Source organism: Ruditapes philippinarum, unplaced genomic scaffold, assembly GCF_026571515.1.
Source record: "Ruditapes philippinarum isolate M1 unplaced genomic scaffold, ASM2657151v2 ctg1091_1_1_1_1, whole genome shotgun sequence".
NCBI lineage: Eukaryota > Metazoa > Mollusca > Bivalvia > Venerida > Veneridae > Ruditapes > Ruditapes philippinarum.
Window position 1 is genome coordinate 129,732 of NW_026864412.1, and position 19,174 is coordinate 148,905.

Sequence of the window (19,174 nt, forward strand, 5' to 3'; positions counted from 1 at the left end):
ATTTTATTTAATAATTAATGTCGCTTATTGTATACGTGTTCCAACTCAAATAGCATTATGTTCTCAACTTATGAGTGACGTTTTGTTTAGTATTAATATTGTTATACATATATACACACATGCTTGCTTACACGAAAAGCTATGTAATCATTCTGTTGATATGAACTCAGATTGTGTTTTAATTTTAATTATAGTACATGTCATTCTGTATTGTTGTGGTCTCTGAAAATAGTTGCAACGTATGTTTGTATGGACTCACTTAAGTTAGAAAGGTCGCCGTGTTTGCCTTCAGTTTAATTGAGAAACTGTCGAAGAGCCAGATTTATACCAGTCCGTTAGAAATGGCGTATATACTTATAAGGGAGATAACAAACAAAATCATTTTTTCACGATTTATTTGAAACTGTCGATTATCCTTGAGCGCCGCATGGTGTAATAATTCAACTCGCCCATTTGATAACATGCAACGCGATAACTCCCGTTCGAAATTCGGAAACACGACCAGAAATAGCATGTTGTAAGGCCGCAATTACTTATGAAACATTGCACATTTAAACAGCATTCTCGAAAAAAGAAAGTTTTTTTACAAGAGATACAAACTTTTTTTTAAACATAATGAAAGAAGATCTTCAAAACGAAGACCCTGTGCCTGTGTGATACTTTTAATATACAGTGACTTGCTTAAGAAGAGACAGTGTATCTGTGGCCCGTATATTTGCAGGTATTTTCTTTTTTTGCAAGAGGGACATAATCGTTTTTTAGAGGGTTGGATATAAAACTCGGAACACAATAAATTTGGGCTTCAACGGAATGATATATGCAATTTCTTTTAACTACCTGACAATTGTACCTTATAAACGGCATTGCTTTTAAGGCCCATTATACATCAGACATGCTTCCATTATTATTCATTAAAAACTTTTTTTTTTGGTGTGTATTCATAATTTCCAAAAGCTTACTCATATCTCAATTATCTGAACTATCCTCTGCACCCGTTGTTCTTTGGCAATGAGTACAGTAAGAGTGACTGAGTATTTTGTATGGAAGTCAGAATACTTTTTTGTTTACAATCCGCTAAGTTTATGACAAATCATTTAACATTTATCTCGATGTTGTCGGTTACAAGCATCTTACGTGCTCTAAAGCCATTATTTAAATATTATTAAATTCAGATTTGCCATTTCTAACGAAGTAAATAATTTTTCGTTTCTAGGGCATAAAATGCCTTTAGAATTTGTTTATTGTTAAATGCTTAAATCTAATAATATCAACACACTACGAATTGTATTCTGACACACGTTTACAATTTTGACAAAGCCTCTATGATCTGTGATGTCTTGATTACTTGTTACGACGATTTGTACTCCCGATATGTTAAAATGGTAGTAAAATACAACAACAACAAGTTAACATTGGTTTGTGATCTCGATTTTGTTTTAATTTCTATATGCATGTATCAGGAAAAGGTGTAATATAAACTGTAGATGTATTTTAATTGATATATCTATTTTAAGTCTTATTACCAATGGTGCAATGTTGAGAGGAAGATTTTGTAAGTTTTTAAAAACAAAATGCCAAAAACCAAAGCCGACAACATCCCTATAACAGCAGACCATAGGGTCTTAATGCCATAAAATTTCGGACCCTTGCCACGTGAATAGTCAATAAATAATTTATAAATTAAACTGGAATATCAATGATATTTTTAGCCAAATTGGCTTTTTAACTGTTAATACAAATGAAAAAAATGTTATTTCTATAACATAATTATGATTAATTATCAAAAATGTGTAAAACTATTTGCATAAAAAACAGTTAAGATAGTATGTATAGTGTAAATCAAAAATAATTTCCATGTTGCTTAGATGAGAATGTCCAAAAATATACTCATTGTGTGCGCTTTCAGACTAACCAGGTTTTAAATAGAACAATGAATAAAACTTAGAAAATATAACTAACCAGTGATGGTTATGTTCACGTAGCCTGACGTAGGGTATGGTAAGAAATGTATCTTTAAAGATTTTTCTTCAACTGTAAGTAAAAGACCAATGCCTTGTTTCTTTGAGTTTTTAGATGAATACATGAATGATTGGATGATAAAATGAGATGAGATTTTTTTGGTAAGTATCATCATACTTAGCGTTAATAAATCAAGGTCAAAATGTAGATTTGATACTTGTTTTCGTGGTTTTATGTATTTCTTTTTGTTCAAGGCAGATATTCATCATGGTCCGGTTGTTTACAAAATAGTATTATGATGAATTATGAAAAAAGTGTAATTTTAAACTTAATGTATAAAAAAATAGTTTAGATAGTATATATAGTGTACGCCGGAAATATTTTCTTGTTGCTAAGATGAGCATGATGAGAATGACCAAAAATATACTTAATGATCTAGCTACGCTTTCTGATTAACCAGATTTTAAAAATGAAAAATGAATGAAACCTAGAAAGTATAAAAATTAGAAAATTGAAATGTACAAAAAATGGAAAAAAGGGGGGGGGGGGGGGGGGGGGGGGGGGGGGGGGGGGGGGGGGGGGGGGGGGGGGGGGGGGGGGGGGGGGGGGGGGGGGGGGGGGGGGGGGGGGGGGGGGGGGGGGGGGGGGGGGGGGGGGGGGGGGGGGGGGGGGGGGGGGAAAAAAGAAATGTACTTTTAAAGGTTAAGGTTATCTTAAACGGAAAATAAAAAAACAAATCCCTTTTGCTTTTGGGGTTTTTTAAATGAATACATAAAATGTTTGGGATGAAAAAATAAAGATAAAATTTTTTTGGAAAAAAATTTTCATAAACTTGAGGGTTGAAAAATAAGGGTAAAAATGTAGATTTGATACTTTTTTTTCGGGGTTTTTATTATTTTTTTTTTTAAAAGGCAAAATCAGGGTTAGGTTGGAAATAAAGTTTTTTAAAACAAGGATGTTATCTTTAACTAAGGAAGGTAAATGTAAACTTTGTAAAGTTAATCATTTAGATAATTTAATATATCGACATTGTATTGCTTCTGAAAATAGTGCTAAAATATAACTTGTGTGTTGAAATTTCACATAATTTGGTCAATTGAAAATTTAACAAGACTAAAAGCGAGATACTAAAGCTTGTTTTCCAAAAGCAGGAGTTTAAAAATGAAGAAAGAAAAGACAAACTGAAAATAGATGTTTGTCTGAATAAATTGTCATGGACATATGTTACACACAATATGATTTGAAATTCGTATAAAAGGATCACAAAAGTAAAGACGAAAACGGCGAGAAAATATGATCATCTGATAATAAAATGAAAAAAAAAATCTTTTAAATTATAAAATTAAAAAATGAGTAAGAGAAAGGGGACAAAGTTTTTTTTTTGTAGTTCATGTCAAGAAAACGTCCTATCACGTGACAATGGCATAATTTAAGTGGCGTACTATTTATAGGGAATGTCGGCCGGCCTAAAATTTAAAGAGAGCTGTCGACCTTGAGGGCTTTCTTAATGCCCTCGTCGACAGACTCTGAGGAGGAGGAGACAGCAAATGAGCTTCTTGCTCTGGTTGACATTCTGCTAATGCTGGCTCTTTGGGACGACATGCGGCTCCTATTCCTTTCGGCGTCTGCTTGTCTATATCTTATAGTGAGTCGAACTCTTTCCTGAAACCGGTGCTCGGCCTCGTCCTTTCGTTGCTTGCATTCAGTTCTAAAATATATCAAAGAAAAATGTGTCAATTGATTATTTATCAATGTCATTTAGTAATTTAGATTATATATATATATATGTTAATGATATAGTATCTGGTATGATGTAAATTATATAGTATCTGGTGTGTTGTAAGTGATATAGTATCTAGTGTGATGTAAATGATATAGTATCTAGTGTGATGTAAATGATATAGTATCTGGTGTGATGTAAATGATATAGTATCTGGTGTGATGTAAATGATATTAAAGTATCTTGTGGGATGTAAATGATATAATATCTAGTGGGATGTAAAAAGTATCTGTTGTGATGTAAAGGAATATAGTTTATGTTGTGATGTAAACAATTTTAGAATCTAACTGATAGACTATCTGTTGTGATGTAAATGAAACAGTATCTAGTGTGTGTAATATCCTTCATTATTGTAGTCTGCTATTTATAACTATATTGCATGATGGGAAAAACAGTACTGAACTTCCGGTCAAGATATAACATGGTTTTCTAAATAAAAGTAGTTACATTCAATGTGTTTCTTGTAATATCTATACCCTGGACATAACAGTGTGCTGTAAATGATATATTATCTAGTGGGATGTAAATGATATTGTATCTAGTGTGATGTAAATGATAAAGTATCTGGTGTGATGTAAATGATATAGTATCTGGTGTGATGTAAATGATATAGTATCTGGTTTGATGTAAATGATATTAAAGTATCTGGTGTGATGTAAATGATAAAGTATCTAGTGTTATGTAAATGATATAGTATCTGGTGTGATGTAAATGATATGGTATCTGGTGTGATGTAAATGATATTAAAGTATCTGGTGTGATGTAAATGATATAGTATCTAGTGTGATGTAAATGATATAGTATCTGGTGTGATGTAAATGATATTAAAGTATCTGGTGGGATGTAAATGATATAATATCTAGTGGGATGTAAATGATATAGTATCTGTTGTGATGGAAAGGAATATAGTTTATGTTGTGATGTAAATAATTTAGAATCTAACTGATAGACTATCTGTTGTGATGTAAACGAAACAGTATCTAGTGTGTGTAATATCCTTCATTATTGTAGTCTGCTATTTATAACTATATTGCATGATGGGAAAAACAGTACTGAACCTCCGGTCAAGATATAACATGGTTTTCTAAATAAAAGTAGTTACAATCAATGTTTTTCTTATAATATATATACCCTGGACATAACAGTGTGCTGTAAATGATATATTATCTAGTGGGATGTAAATGATATTGTATCTAGTGTGATGTAAATGATAAAGTATCTGGTGTGAATGTAAATGATATAGTATCTGGTGTGATGTAAATGATATAGTATCTGGTGTGATGTAAATGATATAGTATCTGGTGTGATGTAAATGATATAGTATCTGGTGTGATGTAAAGGAATATAGTTTATGTTGTGATGTACATAATTTAGAATCTGGTGTGATGTGAATGTTATATATTTGTTGACGTGTAAATGATATAGTATCTGGTGTGATGTAAATGAAATAGTATTTGATGTGATGTGAATGAAATATATCTGGTGTTTTGTAATTGCTATAGTAAATGTAGTTATGTAAAATTATATAATATTTGATGTAAGGGAAATGATATAGTATCTGGCGTGATGTAACTTATATAGTATCTGGTGCGATGTAATAAATAAAGTATCTGATGTGATGTAAATGATATAGTATTTGGTGTGATGTAAATGGTATATAGTATCTGGTGTGATGTAAATTATATAGTACCTGGTGTGATGTAATTAATATAGCACCTGGTGTGATGTAAATGATATAAAATCTGGTATACTGTAAATGATATAGTATTTGGTGTAAGGTAAATGATATAGTATCTGGTGTGATGTAAATGATATAGAATTTGGTCTGATGTAAATTATACAGACATGGTGTGATGTAATTAATATAGTATCTGGTTGATGTAAATGATATAAAATCTGGTATACTGTAAATGATATAATAGTATTTGGTGTAAGGTAAATGATATAGTATCTGGTTTGATGTAAATGATATAGAATTTGGTCTGATGTAAATTATACAGACATGGTGTGATGTAATTAATATAGTATCTGGTTGATGTAAATGATATAAAATCTGGTATACTGTAAATGATATAGTATTTGGTGTAAGGTAAATGATATAGTATCTGGTGTGATGTAAATGATATAGAATCTGGTCTGATGTAAATTATATAATACATGGTGTGATGTAATTAATATAGTATCTGGTGTGATGTAAATGATATAAAATCTGGTATACTGTAAATGATATAGTATTTGGTGTAAGGTAAATGATATAGTATCTGGTGTGATGTAAATTATATAGAATCTGGTCTGATGTAAATTATATAGTACCTGGTGTGAAGTTATTAATATAGTATCTGGTGTGATGTAAATGATATAGTATCTGGTGTGATGTAAATGATATTGAATCTTGTGTGATGTAAATGATATTGTATCTGGTGTGATGTAAATGGTAAAGTGTCAGGTGTTATGTTAATAATATAGGATCTGGTGAGATGTTAATGATATATTGACTGGTGTGATTTAATGCTATACATATTGGATGTGTTATGTAAATAACAATCATTTTTAAATGATAAATGTAAAATGATTACGAATGCGAAATACAATAATTCTTGTCTGAACATCAGATATACGAAAACACACATTCCTTTAAAGAAGGTGAATTATGTTATTGAACGTACATTTATATGTAATCAAACGGTTGTTACACAAATTAAGCGAGCTTACTTTTTTCTCTGGTGCTCTCTTGCCAGTACCTTCTTTTTGGAAAACTCCTCATTTCTTTTGGCCTCGGCCTTTTCTTGTCGAGCCTCACATGCTAGGCGTATCTGTGAAGATGTAACAACTATTAAACTTTTGAAACTTCTCAACATTGTCTAAGTTGTACATATCTATAGTAATAATATATAAAAACAAAATATAAAAAGTCCAAAGTTTCGAATCTTAGACTATTGGCTACTACTTGCGTTCCATATGGTGCCGTTTTGTGTATTGTGAATGTATAGATATTTTTAGGCAACACACAACTTCATTTATCATTCGTCAATACTCGGAATATTTCGTTACTTATATAGCGTTAATGGGGTTTAGTTTGTAGCAATGTTTGCCGGATACATACATTGGATTAAATATAACTTTTAACGTTGCAGATTTTAATATATACTTTTTTAATTGATGTCGAAGGGCAAATTTCAAATGGCTTTTTACACTTACTATTCTAATTACGTATGATATATGAATCTCAGTCTGGACAAAACAACATTTTATTATGGAAATTTTAGCATTTTTATATGCTGACTAAATAGCGAATAGTGCAGTTACATAAATGTATCTTATTAATACATATATATAATTTTCAAATATACAACAGAAATATTTGCAGGCGGAAGAGTAGAAGGTATGTTGTAATCAAAAATATTTTTTTCAAATATACATCAGAAATATTTCCGGGCGGAAGAATAAAAAGTATGTTGTATTCAAAATATAACATATATACTTACAGGCCCGTCAGCTTTTTTAATTGGCGGCAATATCGGTTTCATAACGATTGGTTTGCAGTCTACCTCAATAGTAAAAGACTCCCCGCCACGTGATTTTCTATGCTCATATTGAACTAAAATAGAAATAGTATTGTCAATGAATTATCTTGTTAAAGTACGCAGTTTCTTCTCTTTAAATAAAAGTATGACGAAAATAAACTTACAAGCAGGAAACATAATTCATATATTTTCTAACTGTCACAAAATGCGAGCGAGGTGTGTCTGTGTACTAAGTGTAATTCTTACCTAGCGTTGGTGTGGGGGTGCGGCTAGCTATAGCCTTTCTTTTCTTTTCCCGACGTTTCTCCTTCCTTTTGGCTATCTATGTAGAAATAAAACCAAAACACCCTGGGAGCTTCATCTTCTTTTTCTTCTGTTTCTTGTCATGTCCCTGGTCAGATTCGTTAAAACTGGTCGCAATGTTTTCCTTTTCTGCTTTTACAACTTTATCTTTTTTATCAATGTCGTCTTTTTCCTACAATTGGAGAGGAATCTCGAGGGATAGTATTACAAATGTGGTGCAGCTTACATAAATTTCATTTAAAGGTTTTCAAACATGTACAATTCAAATTCAACGAAACAAATAATGTTCTTCGATGTTATCAATCCTTCACATGAACCGAATGAAATAAATCCTAAATATCTAAGTACCAATTATAATTGACAAATATAGCTATTCGGCAATAATCTGAACTGTCAGGTAAACTAACAAAGAACAAATTAGATACACTTAATGTTATTTTTGTTCTGTATCTTTACATACATATTGTGAATTTGATATAGGTTTGTTGATTGCACCTGTAAGCTTGGACTTACAATCTTAGCTCAAAAAAGATATAACTCAATTAAACCCCTTTACAGGCCATTTTAGTGGGAAAGCCAGAATCATTGAATATTTTCCGTGGAGTACAAAAGCATGCATGTTTCATGTGTATAAAAAATAAAATATATCCCTCACATTAATGTCAAACCCCTCACGAGGACGTAGACATGTAACAAATAGCAAATACATAATAAACATTAGATATATTAAAAGTATAAATCAAGATATTTGCATACAAAATGTTATCCCTGTGATTAATTTATCATCAATTTAATTAGTAATAAGTACTGTAGTATAATGCTAAGCACAAGGGTGAAACTCGAAGTTTACCTTATTGCCCGCCTTGTTTTTAATTTTTGTGTCTGTACTATATGCCCCTTTATTGGCTGATACATCCATTGACTCTCTATGTTTTTCCTCTTTTTCTTCCAAGCTCGTACGTATATCAACTGCCAGCTGTTCTAATTCCTGCTTTGATGTATTTGTTAGCTTGACTTCCTTCTCTTCTAATTCATCGTCGCTTGAATCGGAAAAATCGTTGCGATATTCCGCCTATGTAGCCCTCGGTAAACTCTGATCTCGTGCATGCGTAAATTTAACCTCTTTAAATGTTCTGTCAGGTACAGAACGACTTCTGGTCTGTCCTGGCCCCTTGTACGTAAAAACTTGACTTCTTTTATTTGCTAGCATAATCTGTTGTTCCACAAGTTTCTTTGTATCCTCCCTCACTGGAGGTAAAGATCCCGTACCATCTGAGGGCTCAACTGTTATGATTCTCACCTTATGTGAGGACATTTCAGCTTTTGGCAAAGTGCAGCGCCCATTATGGATATCTTTCAGCCCTCATTCTGGTATTGCTAGGTGACGTTGTCAAATGACGTCGTTAAGTGACGTCATCTTACTGTTGGAAAACATATGAAACATGATGATGTGACGTCATGATGTGATGGCGTCATAGAGGTGAATGCGCAACGTTACGCGGCAAAATCAGTAAAAACTACTTAAATCACTAAAAAAGCATAAAATAAAAAGAAAATTTATTTGTTTACATACAAGATTGGAACATAATTCATTCGTTGACACAATCTTTTCTTTGTATCTCCTGTTCACTCAGTGAATTATATAGAGGATATTGAATGAGTGCAAGTTCAATACTGAATTTATTGCACGAGTTGAATAAAATTATATTATGTAAACCTCTGTCGAGCATAATATTATTTTATTCAACGACTGCAATAAATTCAGTAATGAATTTAATATTCTCTTTATCACATACCCAAAATAAAGACCTTTAAAGTGAAATAAGAGTCATTTTTCATTGACGCGCCTATAATATAACGCTAACATTGAGCGCGTCTTTACACTACAGTATGTTTGTATAACGCTAATGACGTCACGTCAAAATATATGCACGGCCGTGCAATACCATATTTACGGAGTCGCAAAATCGGCACGGGTGTGTGATAAATTTCAATCTTGCATGCAAAACAAACATATATCCTTTATACATTTGTATTATCAGTTTTATTTAAACGGCATATTGAAATGAGAACCGTATTTTAAAACCACTAAGATCGGCATTGTTTGTTACCGTTTGAAGATTAAAATTTACTACTTAAATTCGCATTGCATATTTTGTTCATCCGTTCGTTCTTCTCACTGTCATTCAGTTGTTTCTATAACAAATTTATATTATCGCATATAGTCATTATAAAAAAATTATCAACATGAAAAGCAAAACTTTTAAATGATGCTATGGGTTTATTTGGCATGCGCCTTTAACAGTTTAGTGTGGTGCTTCAAAAAAAAACTCAAAAGGGAGGCAACAACATTTCCAAATTTTATGTCTAGATATACTTTGTTACCGCCCTTGCATGAAGGTTGGTGTTATGGCTTATGCATGTACGCATTTTAGAGTATCTATTTCAAAATGGTATCACTGGTATCCATCGATTTACTGAAAATCAAGACACATACAGCTGTTCATTCAATAGACTTTTAACCTTTAACTTACCTAACCCAAAACAAGTGGTTGTTATGGAACGTGTACAATCGAGTTATTTATTTTCTATAATATTACTTTTTTGCATATTATTTGACATTTTGTTTTGTACATTAATAGAAACACATCATTAATAAGGGTTATCATATTACTGAAAAAATCGCTGGAAATTAAAAATATGCCCCTATATCCGTTTTAGTCAGCTTTCATTTTTAATTTGTTAAATGGGGTTTAATTTTTTTAACTGTTTGTTTTTTACCCAATTTCTTAAGATTAAAACACTATTGTGGATTACATTATTTTTAAATCAAAACGTCTTTGCAAGTTATTTATAAAATTCTCGATCTATGGGTCTTTCAAAAATAAATGACGATTTTTTCCCCGCTGTTTTTTTTACTTAAATTTGTTTTCCCCCTTTTTAAATTCCCCGTAGGTACACTGTAAAATAAAAAAAAAATAAAATGAAAATTCCCAAATGTAACAATTTTTTAAGGATTGAATTCTATGAAAAAAACCCCTTGCCCCTTAAAGCGAAACAATACAAAATTTAATTATATTACTTTTTTAAATCACTTTTGATTTTTGAAATTTTAAAAAAAAATGGAAAAAAAATAAAAAAGAATGTCCGTAAATTGCTTTTAACAACATTATTTTTTCCTTTTCAATGAATTTCAAAAGAAGTTATCGGCTATCAACTAAAATAAAACCAATGATCATGACATAATATTTCAAAGTTCATAAACATTTTTGTTTCTTTTTTAAACAAATAATAAATAGTGTATATTTTTAAACAACAAAAATATAAGTTAACGAAAAACAACTGTGAATTTCTTTAACTGGCGGAGATTTTAAAAATACGCACAATGGAAGAAACAAAAGATTGAGTATTGTCATGCCCCATATAGACCTGAAAGAAAAACCCCTAATGAAAAGTTTATCCCAGATTATATCAAATGTATGAAATTAACAATTAACAATTTAAACATTAATTGAAACGATTAATTATTGTAAAGAAAGCCAGTCTACTACGTTAAAGAGTCGTTCTGGAATGATTGAATGAATGAACGAAATGAAAGAGCCGTTCTGCAATGAATAAATGCATGAACTGAATGAAGAATTATAAATATTAATGATGAAAGAATGATTAAATTAAATTAAATTTTTAAAAAAACATTAAATTTTTAAAGAAAGAATTAAATAATTAAATTTAAAGAATTTAATTAAAATTTAAAAATTTAATGAGAAATGAAAGAAATGAATAAATGAAAAGAACGAACGAACGAAATTAAAATGTACTGTTTACACGAAGTTTACGTTTTTTTTTGAATTGTTCTGTCAGTTAGAAAGAAGTTAAAAACAAAAAATTTAAAAATACAGGGTCTAACTACCCTTTTTAAAACCCAAAGTCTTCATATTACCTGTAAAACCCGGCCTGTAATTTTTAAAAAAAAATGTTGAATATCATTTTGTTTGATTAAAAGAAAAATATTTTTTTCAATAAATTTCCCTTTTTTTTTTTTTTTCATATTTTATTTTAGGAAAAAAACCGGCTAAAAACAATGTTTTTTTTTCTTTGGAATTTATTTAAGTTTATAACCCGGGTTATCACAAATTAAATACCTAAAGAATATGCAAGACTACAGCTAATTGAACAATGGCAAAAAATTCCGTATGTTGAACGTGCGTTGTCTTCAGTAACGCAGGGGGGGGGGGGGTTTTCGCAAAATTTTTTCACCTGAACGTAATAAAAATTTTAAAGTAAAATATTCTTTCAAAAAAGTAATAATAAATATTATTTTAGAAAGGGTATTTTAATGGTGTAATTTAAAATGTTTATTGCCGGTTGAATTAAAAATTTATTTTTTGGGGAGCTTTTGGGAGCAAAAATTATTTTATTCAAAGAGTGCAAATAAAATTAGTTTAATTTAAGTTCACGGGAAATTTTTTTTTCTATTTTTCACATACCAAAATTTAAAAACCGGTTTTTTAAAGGGAAAAAAAGGGGTATTTTTCAATTTACGTTCTATAGTATAAAGTTAAAATTTTGGCGTCTTTTTTCCCTATGTTTGAATAACGTTTAAAGAAGTACGTTTAAAAAATATTGCACAGCCTGGGATACCATATTTACGAAGTCGCAAATCCCGGGCCCCCGGGGGTGTGATTAAACCCCCATTTTCATAAAAGCCCTTTTATTAAATCCGTATCAAATCCCTAAAACCGGGATCAAAATCGGGGGGCGGGTTTAATTTTTATATGGGCTGGATGACCTCAAAATAAAAATTTAAAACCCCTTTTACATTTTAAAAGTAACAAAAATTTCCCATGAAATTTAACTGGTTATGAGTTAAGGGACCATTATGAGTTTGCAGCCCGGGGGCCGGGGAATAGTTTCAGCCCCGAACATGTGCAAAGTGCACAAAAAAACAAGGGGTTTATAATTTTTCCCCACAAAAGTTAACTGTAAAAGGGAAAGTAGTTTGCCAACAAAGAACGCTTTTTTTCTATTTTGAAGGTTAAGGTATTTAAATTAAAAAATTTTTGGGTTTCTATTTTAAATTTTTAAGAAAAAATGACAAAATTCCCCCGAAAAAAAATGAAAAAAAAATTTTTCTAATTTATGCCCTTTTAACACACAAAAAAAATAAAAGTCTTTTTGTAAGAACGTTAAAAGGTAGACAAAAATTTTAACTAAAAAACTTCAAAAAGGCTATTTGTTGTTTTTTTTTTTAAAAGCCCATTGATTAACCCAAATGTATTTTAAAAATTAATACACGTCAGGTAGGGCCCGGAAAATTGGGTGAAATTGGCCCTGAATTTAATATTTATTTTCGGGCCCCATTTTTCACCCTTTTTCCCGGCCCCCCTTTTTGCCGTGTTTATCCTCCCTTTTTAAAATTTGGGGTTTTTGCCTTTTTTAATTTAAAACAAAATTTAATTTAAAAAGAAAAAAATATTTTTTTTTTGCTTTTGCTTGAAAATAAAAATAATTCCCACTAGAGTTTGAAATTTTCACAATGAAAAATAATTTTTTTTGAAAGTAAATTTTAGTAAAAAAGCCCAAAACAACAAAGGGATGAAAAGGAATTTAGATTTCGGAATAAAAATAAAAAATAAAAAAATTTGGGCCCTTTTAGGCCAAAAACAAATTTGCGGGTGGGGTCAACCTTTGGAAGGGATATGTCCCTCAGCTGGTTCGGGCCATTTTACCTTCTCGGGTTTCAAAAAGTCCCCCTAAAATTTTCATAGCCCTCCCCATGTATTTTTTCATTAATTGATCAAAATATGGAAGAAAAACTAAAATGATGGCGTAAACCCTTTTTATTTTTATATTAACCCCGAATTTTACATTTGTATATGTATTTTCTGCTGTTTGGAAAACAAAGGGAAAAAAAATTAATTAAATTTGCCCAAAACAAAATTTTAATGCAAGAACCGACAGTAGACTTGAAAATTATATCAAACCCTTTTGAAAAATATGTTCATTAAAAACGCGGTAAAAGGGGATTTCACTTCCCTTTTTTTTCAATTTAAATTCTCCATGTTTTTTGGGGTTTTTTTTTTTTTTAAAATTAAACTATTTACTTTTAACTATTCTTAAATCGAAATTTATTTTTTAACAAACAAAAACTTTAGAAAAGATTATTGTTTAAGGGCTATGACAAATTTAATGAAAATTTTTGGCTTTTTTCAGAAAATTGTCAAATGGGTTGGTTTGGGTTTTTCGTAAAAACTAGGATTTTAAAAAATTTTTGCACAAAAACTTTAATTTTTCGGGTGTTGACTAAAAAAATGAAAATTTTGACCATTTTTAAAACTGGCAAATTTATTTGCCTTACGCAATTTAATGATTTAGGGGAAATTTAAAGATGTTTAGAATAGCTGTATTTAAAAAATTTAATTTTTATGTTATTACATGATATAATTTGTCAAAAAATTTGGTGGTGTAAAAATGAAAATTTTTTTTCAAAATTTGGTTTTCCCCCGGGCGAAACCCTTTTTTGGGGAAAATTTGGTTTATTATTTCGTGTTTTAAAGGGTTCCGCTAACTTACGAAAGGTTTGCGATGCTACTTAGATGCTCTTCAATAATGGACTAAGGGTACCGGGGAGGTCACCTTTCACTAAAATTAATTAAGCTGGAAAATCACCGTATGAACTTTACAATGTCGGTGTAAATTAAATTCCAACAAAAAAAAAGCGCAAGATAATTGCCAAATTTTTTTGAGCACATTGCCAACTGAAAAATTTCAATTCCATTTCTGGTGGTATCTTTTATCCGCCCAAAATTTTTTCCAAAAAGACCCTGGCATTGTTAAAAGTATCCCTTTTTTGGAAAGGGAAAATTTAAAAGTCGCTTAACCCACACCAAGGCAAGGTTTAAAAGAAATAATAGCAATTGTTTCCCTGCTTTTTTCAAATGGTATCTAAAAAATTTAAAAACAAAAAAAGATCCTCTTCAAATTTTCCTCTTCATTTTTAAAAAAGGGAAAAGTTTTACGACATTTTAAAAAATTTTTAAAGGCCCTAAAGGAAATTTTTGGGGAGAGGGCGAAAGTTTTTTCTGGGTAAAAATTGTTCTTTTGGGGTGGGTTTTGCTGAGGAGCGAATTTAAAGAAAACTTTTTTTTTTAGAAAAAAAAAACTGTTTAAAAATTCCTGCAGTATTTTGTAAATTTAAAAGATCCCCACGAAATCTCAAATTTTATTGGTTTTAATAAAAAAAATTTTGGTCCCATTGAACACTTTAAGTCCTTTTTTTTTGAAGAAAAAACAAGGGAATTCCAAAACACATCCTGGACATTAAATCAATGTAAGAAAAAACGGGGTACGGCTTTCATTTCCAAATTTGTTAAAATTTTTGTCGGAAAATTGCAGCCAATGAATAGTTATCAAAGAAAACCCCTGTATATCGGGGTAACCCAAAAAAATCTATAACCCACTGAATTTCCCATTTCCAAAAATTTAAAAAATTGACCCCCCTGTTAAATTCAGTGGGAAAAAATAATATTTTGAAAAATTTCCTTGTATCTAAAAACCTAAACATTTCAAAATTTAGGATTTTATTTATTTTACCTTTTTTGATAAAGAAAACTAAAGTTTTTAAAAACCCTTTATGTCAAAAATGCCCATATTTTTGGTTTTCCAAAAAAATTTTTTTGAAAAAATTTTTTTCCAGTTTTCAAAAAATTATTTTATTTGGCCCTAATTTAAAGAAATTTCATTTAGCCCTTTTTTTTTATCTTTTCTGCAAATTTGTATTATTAAAATTAATTGTAATTTTGTATGGAAAACAAAATACTTTTTTACATTTTCTAAACCCTTTAAAGAAAAATAACTGGGATTCGGGCTTTTTTTGTCAGGTTTCCCGCACATGTAATTTTTCTAAATCCAAAAAAAAATACTTTTAAAATGTTGACTTTTTTAGGATAAAAAAAGAAATTTGGGGGTAATGTCCTTTTAAATAAAAAAATTAAAATTTTTTTTTTTGTTTTTTTTGGGAAAATTTTAAAAAAACGGGCTCGTTAAAAAAAATCAAAATACATTTGTTTTAAAAATTTTTTAAATTTTTCCCTGTATTTTCTTTTCAAAATTTAAAAAATTTGTTTCCCAAACCCGGGAAAAACATGTCCCGGGATTTAATATAAAATCCGAAATTTATAATTTTAAAATTTTATCATAAACATTAAAATTTCATAAATTTGGGGGTTTGGAAAAAGATTTTTAAAATTTATGACGGGGTTGGATTATGATGAATTTATTTATTTATGATTAAAAAAGAAAATGTTAAATATTGATAAATACATTTTAGATGTATAATTCGAATATATATAAAAATACAAACTGTCAATAAATTAATACAAAATTTCAATTTTAAAAACCCATGTCGGTTTAGGACTTTTTTTTAATTTCAATTAAGAAAATTAAAAAAGTTTTAAAAGAGTGCGCGTGGCAGTGGGTTTAAGTATTTGGGGTCAGAATTGTGACCGCGCGGATTCAAACCCCGTCAAGGAGGTTTATTGTTCTTTTTTTAAAAAAGTTTACAAAAAAAATTTGCTGTTGTTCCCGGAACGATTGTGTGTTTTAACCCAAACTTTCAAAAATAAATTTTTATAAACTACATAGAATTTAAAAAGTAAAAATTCATCAAAAAAGGGTTTTTTTTGGGCACCCCGGGGATTTTGGGGAAAAAAAAAACCCTTCCCCAACCCTTAAATTTTTAGGGAAAACGGTTTTTTCTCGGAAACCCTTTAAAACAAAAATTTGATATGAAATTTTCAAAAATCCCCTGATTCGATTAAGTCTTTGCCCGATGGGGGTAAAGTAAAAGTGCGAATTTTCACATTTGCACCGCCCAACCCCCCTGCCCCGGGATACTCTTTTTCCCCAAAATGCCGGGGATTAGTTTTTTTATCGCGAAGGGCGGAAAAAAATTTTACATGTATTTAAAAAATGGAAGTTGTAAAATTTTAAGTTATTAATAAATATGCCCTTGTTGGGGGCCCATGGTTCCATTACCCCAAAAGGGGCTGTAGATTCCAAAAAGCCAAAGACATATCGGGTTTTTAAATTTAAAAACCCAAATAGAAAAAAAGTTGTAGGTAAAAAGAAAAATAAATTGGGGTTTAAAATAAGTGGGATATAAGCAATGTTCTTTCTCCCTAAACTAAACAAAAAATCACCTGACTAAAAAGTATCAGGGCTGAAAAAATTTAAAAAAGTACCTTAAGGTAGGGTTAAATTTTTAGAAAATGGGGGTATTGGAATAAATAAAAAAAACGAAACCCTTTAAATAGCAAACTTGGTTCCCCCCCGGTGTGGTTTTTAGGTAAAAATTTTTTTACCCTAGCCCCCGGCCCCAAGCCCATTTCAAAGACCGAAGATTTACGCGGTTTAAAAATATTTCAAAAATCAAAAATATAAAAAAATCAAGGGCATTTAATATGAAAACCAAAAAAACTTTCCCTTTAAAAAAATAATTTTATATTTTGTAGATCTTGTTTTAGCTTTTCTTTTGTTTTTTTTTTTTCTTTTGCTATTGATTTGGGTAGCCCCGAAACTTAAAAAAACAAAAAAGGGTTTTGGAACCCCCCTCATTTATAAGTGTTACATATACTCTAAATTCGAAAATATTATGCAAAACAACCCCTTAAAGGGGGAACCCGCAAATGCAAATCACACTTATTTTTTGATATTTTTTTTAATCAAAGCGTTTTATCCCTTAAAAGTTGCTCTTAGTTTTAACTCGCCAAAAAATTGAAACATTAATTAACCCTAAAGATTGACGAAGAACGGAAAAAGAAAATACCCGGCATAACAAAATTACGGATCCCAGCCCAAAAATCTATGAAAGAAGCAGACTTCATTTTTACCTTTGGGAATTAAAAAAAGGGAAAAGAATGACAAAAAAAACAAAAAATTTAAAAAAATGCTTGGGTGGGTAAAGTCAAAAAATATTTTATTGTCGTTATGTATAAACAAAAGAATGTTCTTTTCCCGTTTGGACAAAATTTCGCTTTTTTATAAAAATTTTTTTTGTTTTTTAAATTTTTTCAGATTAAAAATTTATTTTTGTTTTTTCCGGGCCAAAATTTTAACCATTTTAAAAAGGTTTCGTGCCCCCTTTAAAGAAACCCCAAACTAAAAAAAAGGGATTCTAAAAAAAAATTTAAAGGAAAGAGTCAAACCAAAAAAGCCTTTTTTTCTTTTCAAAAACCCCAGGTTGTATAAAACCAAAAAAACTGTCCCCTTTTCATTTTCCAGGAAATTTTAATTCTGTAAAATTTTAAAAAAAAAAAGTCAAAAACCTTTTATTAATTTCTAAAATGCATTTTTGGATTTTTTCCCGATAGGGAAATTGGTTTTCGTTGTTAAATCCTTTAAAAAAACTTGTAATAATTTTTGATTAAAAATTTTTTGTTTTCTTTTGGGGTTTTTTTTTTAATTTGATAGCGCACTGCATTTGCTTGGGCCCTTTTTATTGACCCGTTTTGAAAAACTTAAGGTAAAAGTTGATTTTCCCGGGGTTTTGTTGACCAAAGGGTGAATAAAAATTCAAATTTTTTTATTATTTTCAAACCCCCAAAACCAAATTTCCCACAAGGATTGTTTAAACCCCGAATCCCCACGGGAGTTTGAGTTCTTTAATCCAGAAAAGGTAACAGAACGTCAAATGGTTTTACTAAGGGGCCGTTCCCTGTTGGAATAAAAGCATAGAGAGGCACCTGAGGACTTCCTCAAACCCGTGAAGCTGGAAAGTAACCAATTTTGATATAAAACATATCTGTGCCCACGTTAAACAAATCCGTTTCCCCCCCCCCAACCCCATTTTAAAAAAGTTCCCAGTTTTAAAACTGGCCTATAATATTTTTTAAAAACCGGTGGATTTAAAGAAAAAATGGTTTTGTTTTAAAAAAACCAAATTAATCCTTTTTAATTTTTTTGTATCCAGACACCAAAACTGTTTTACCTAGTAATATAGGTAAAAAGACTTTTAAAAAATGTTTATGGATTTTTAGATATTTAAGAAAATTATTAATAAAAAACAGTGACCCTTTTTTTACAGGCTTTATTTAAAGAATATTTTAAATTTATTTTAATACCAAATTTTGCATATAGACGTGCGTTTCCGTTTAAATTTAAAACCCAAAGCCCGGGAAATTTTCATTGGCATGGGGGTTTCCCGATGAGTCGGTGCGGGACAATGGCCCCGATAAAAATGACGTTTTTTTTACCCTTATGAAAAATTTTGTAAATTTATTTCCCGGTTGAAAGAAAGTAGTTACGGGTTTTAAAATATAAATTTTTATTGAAAAAAAAAGATAAAAAAATTTTAAAAAAGTAATTTGGGTATGGGGGAATGCAAGAAAAAAAATTGACATATGTTTCCCGGTTTTGGTGGAAAGCCCCTTACCCCCCCAATGGGGGGGTTAACCCCGGGAAAGGGATTTCCCCATTCCCAAACCGGGAAAAAATGAAGATTTTTTTAGTTTAAAAAACGTTCTTTTAAAAATAAGGGACCAATTAAAAAAACTGTTGTTACCCGGGTTAAAAAATGTTTAAAATTTAAAAAAAAAAGATCCCCCACATA

The 19,174-nt window shown here is 30.4% G+C and overlaps 1 protein-coding gene across 1 annotated transcript; it reads right to left on the bottom strand.

Annotated features, from left to right (window-relative positions):
• Positions 1-3,432: 3,432 nt before the first annotated feature.
• LOC132725486 (uncharacterized) lies at positions 3,433-8,918 on the bottom strand. The gene is made up of 5 exons (XM_060710625.1): positions 8,417-8,918; positions 7,510-7,738; positions 7,225-7,337; positions 6,452-6,552; positions 3,433-3,667 (listed from the first exon to the last, which is right to left on the bottom strand). The coding sequence occupies exons 3-5, from the start codon at positions 7,264-7,266 to the stop codon at positions 3,433-3,435; spliced, it is 378 nt and encodes a 125-aa protein (XP_060566608.1). The 5' UTR covers positions 7,267-7,337; positions 7,510-7,738; positions 8,417-8,918.
• Positions 8,919-19,174: the final 10,256 nt, after the last annotated feature.

Excerpts from the sequence above, each read along its gene's own strand:
- LOC132725486 (XM_060710625.1), bottom strand. The coding sequence starts at position 7,266 with ATGAAACCGATATTGCCGCCAATTAAAAAAGCTGACGGGCCT. Across the intron at positions 6,553-7,224 it reads TTAAAAAAGCTGACGGGCCT|ATACGCCTAGCATGTGAGGC; the intron begins GTAAGTATATAT and ends ACATCTTCACAG. Across the intron at positions 3,668-6,451 it reads AGAGAGCACCAGAGAAAAAA|AACTGAATGCAAGCAACGAA; the intron begins GTAAGCTCGCTT and ends GATATATTTTAG.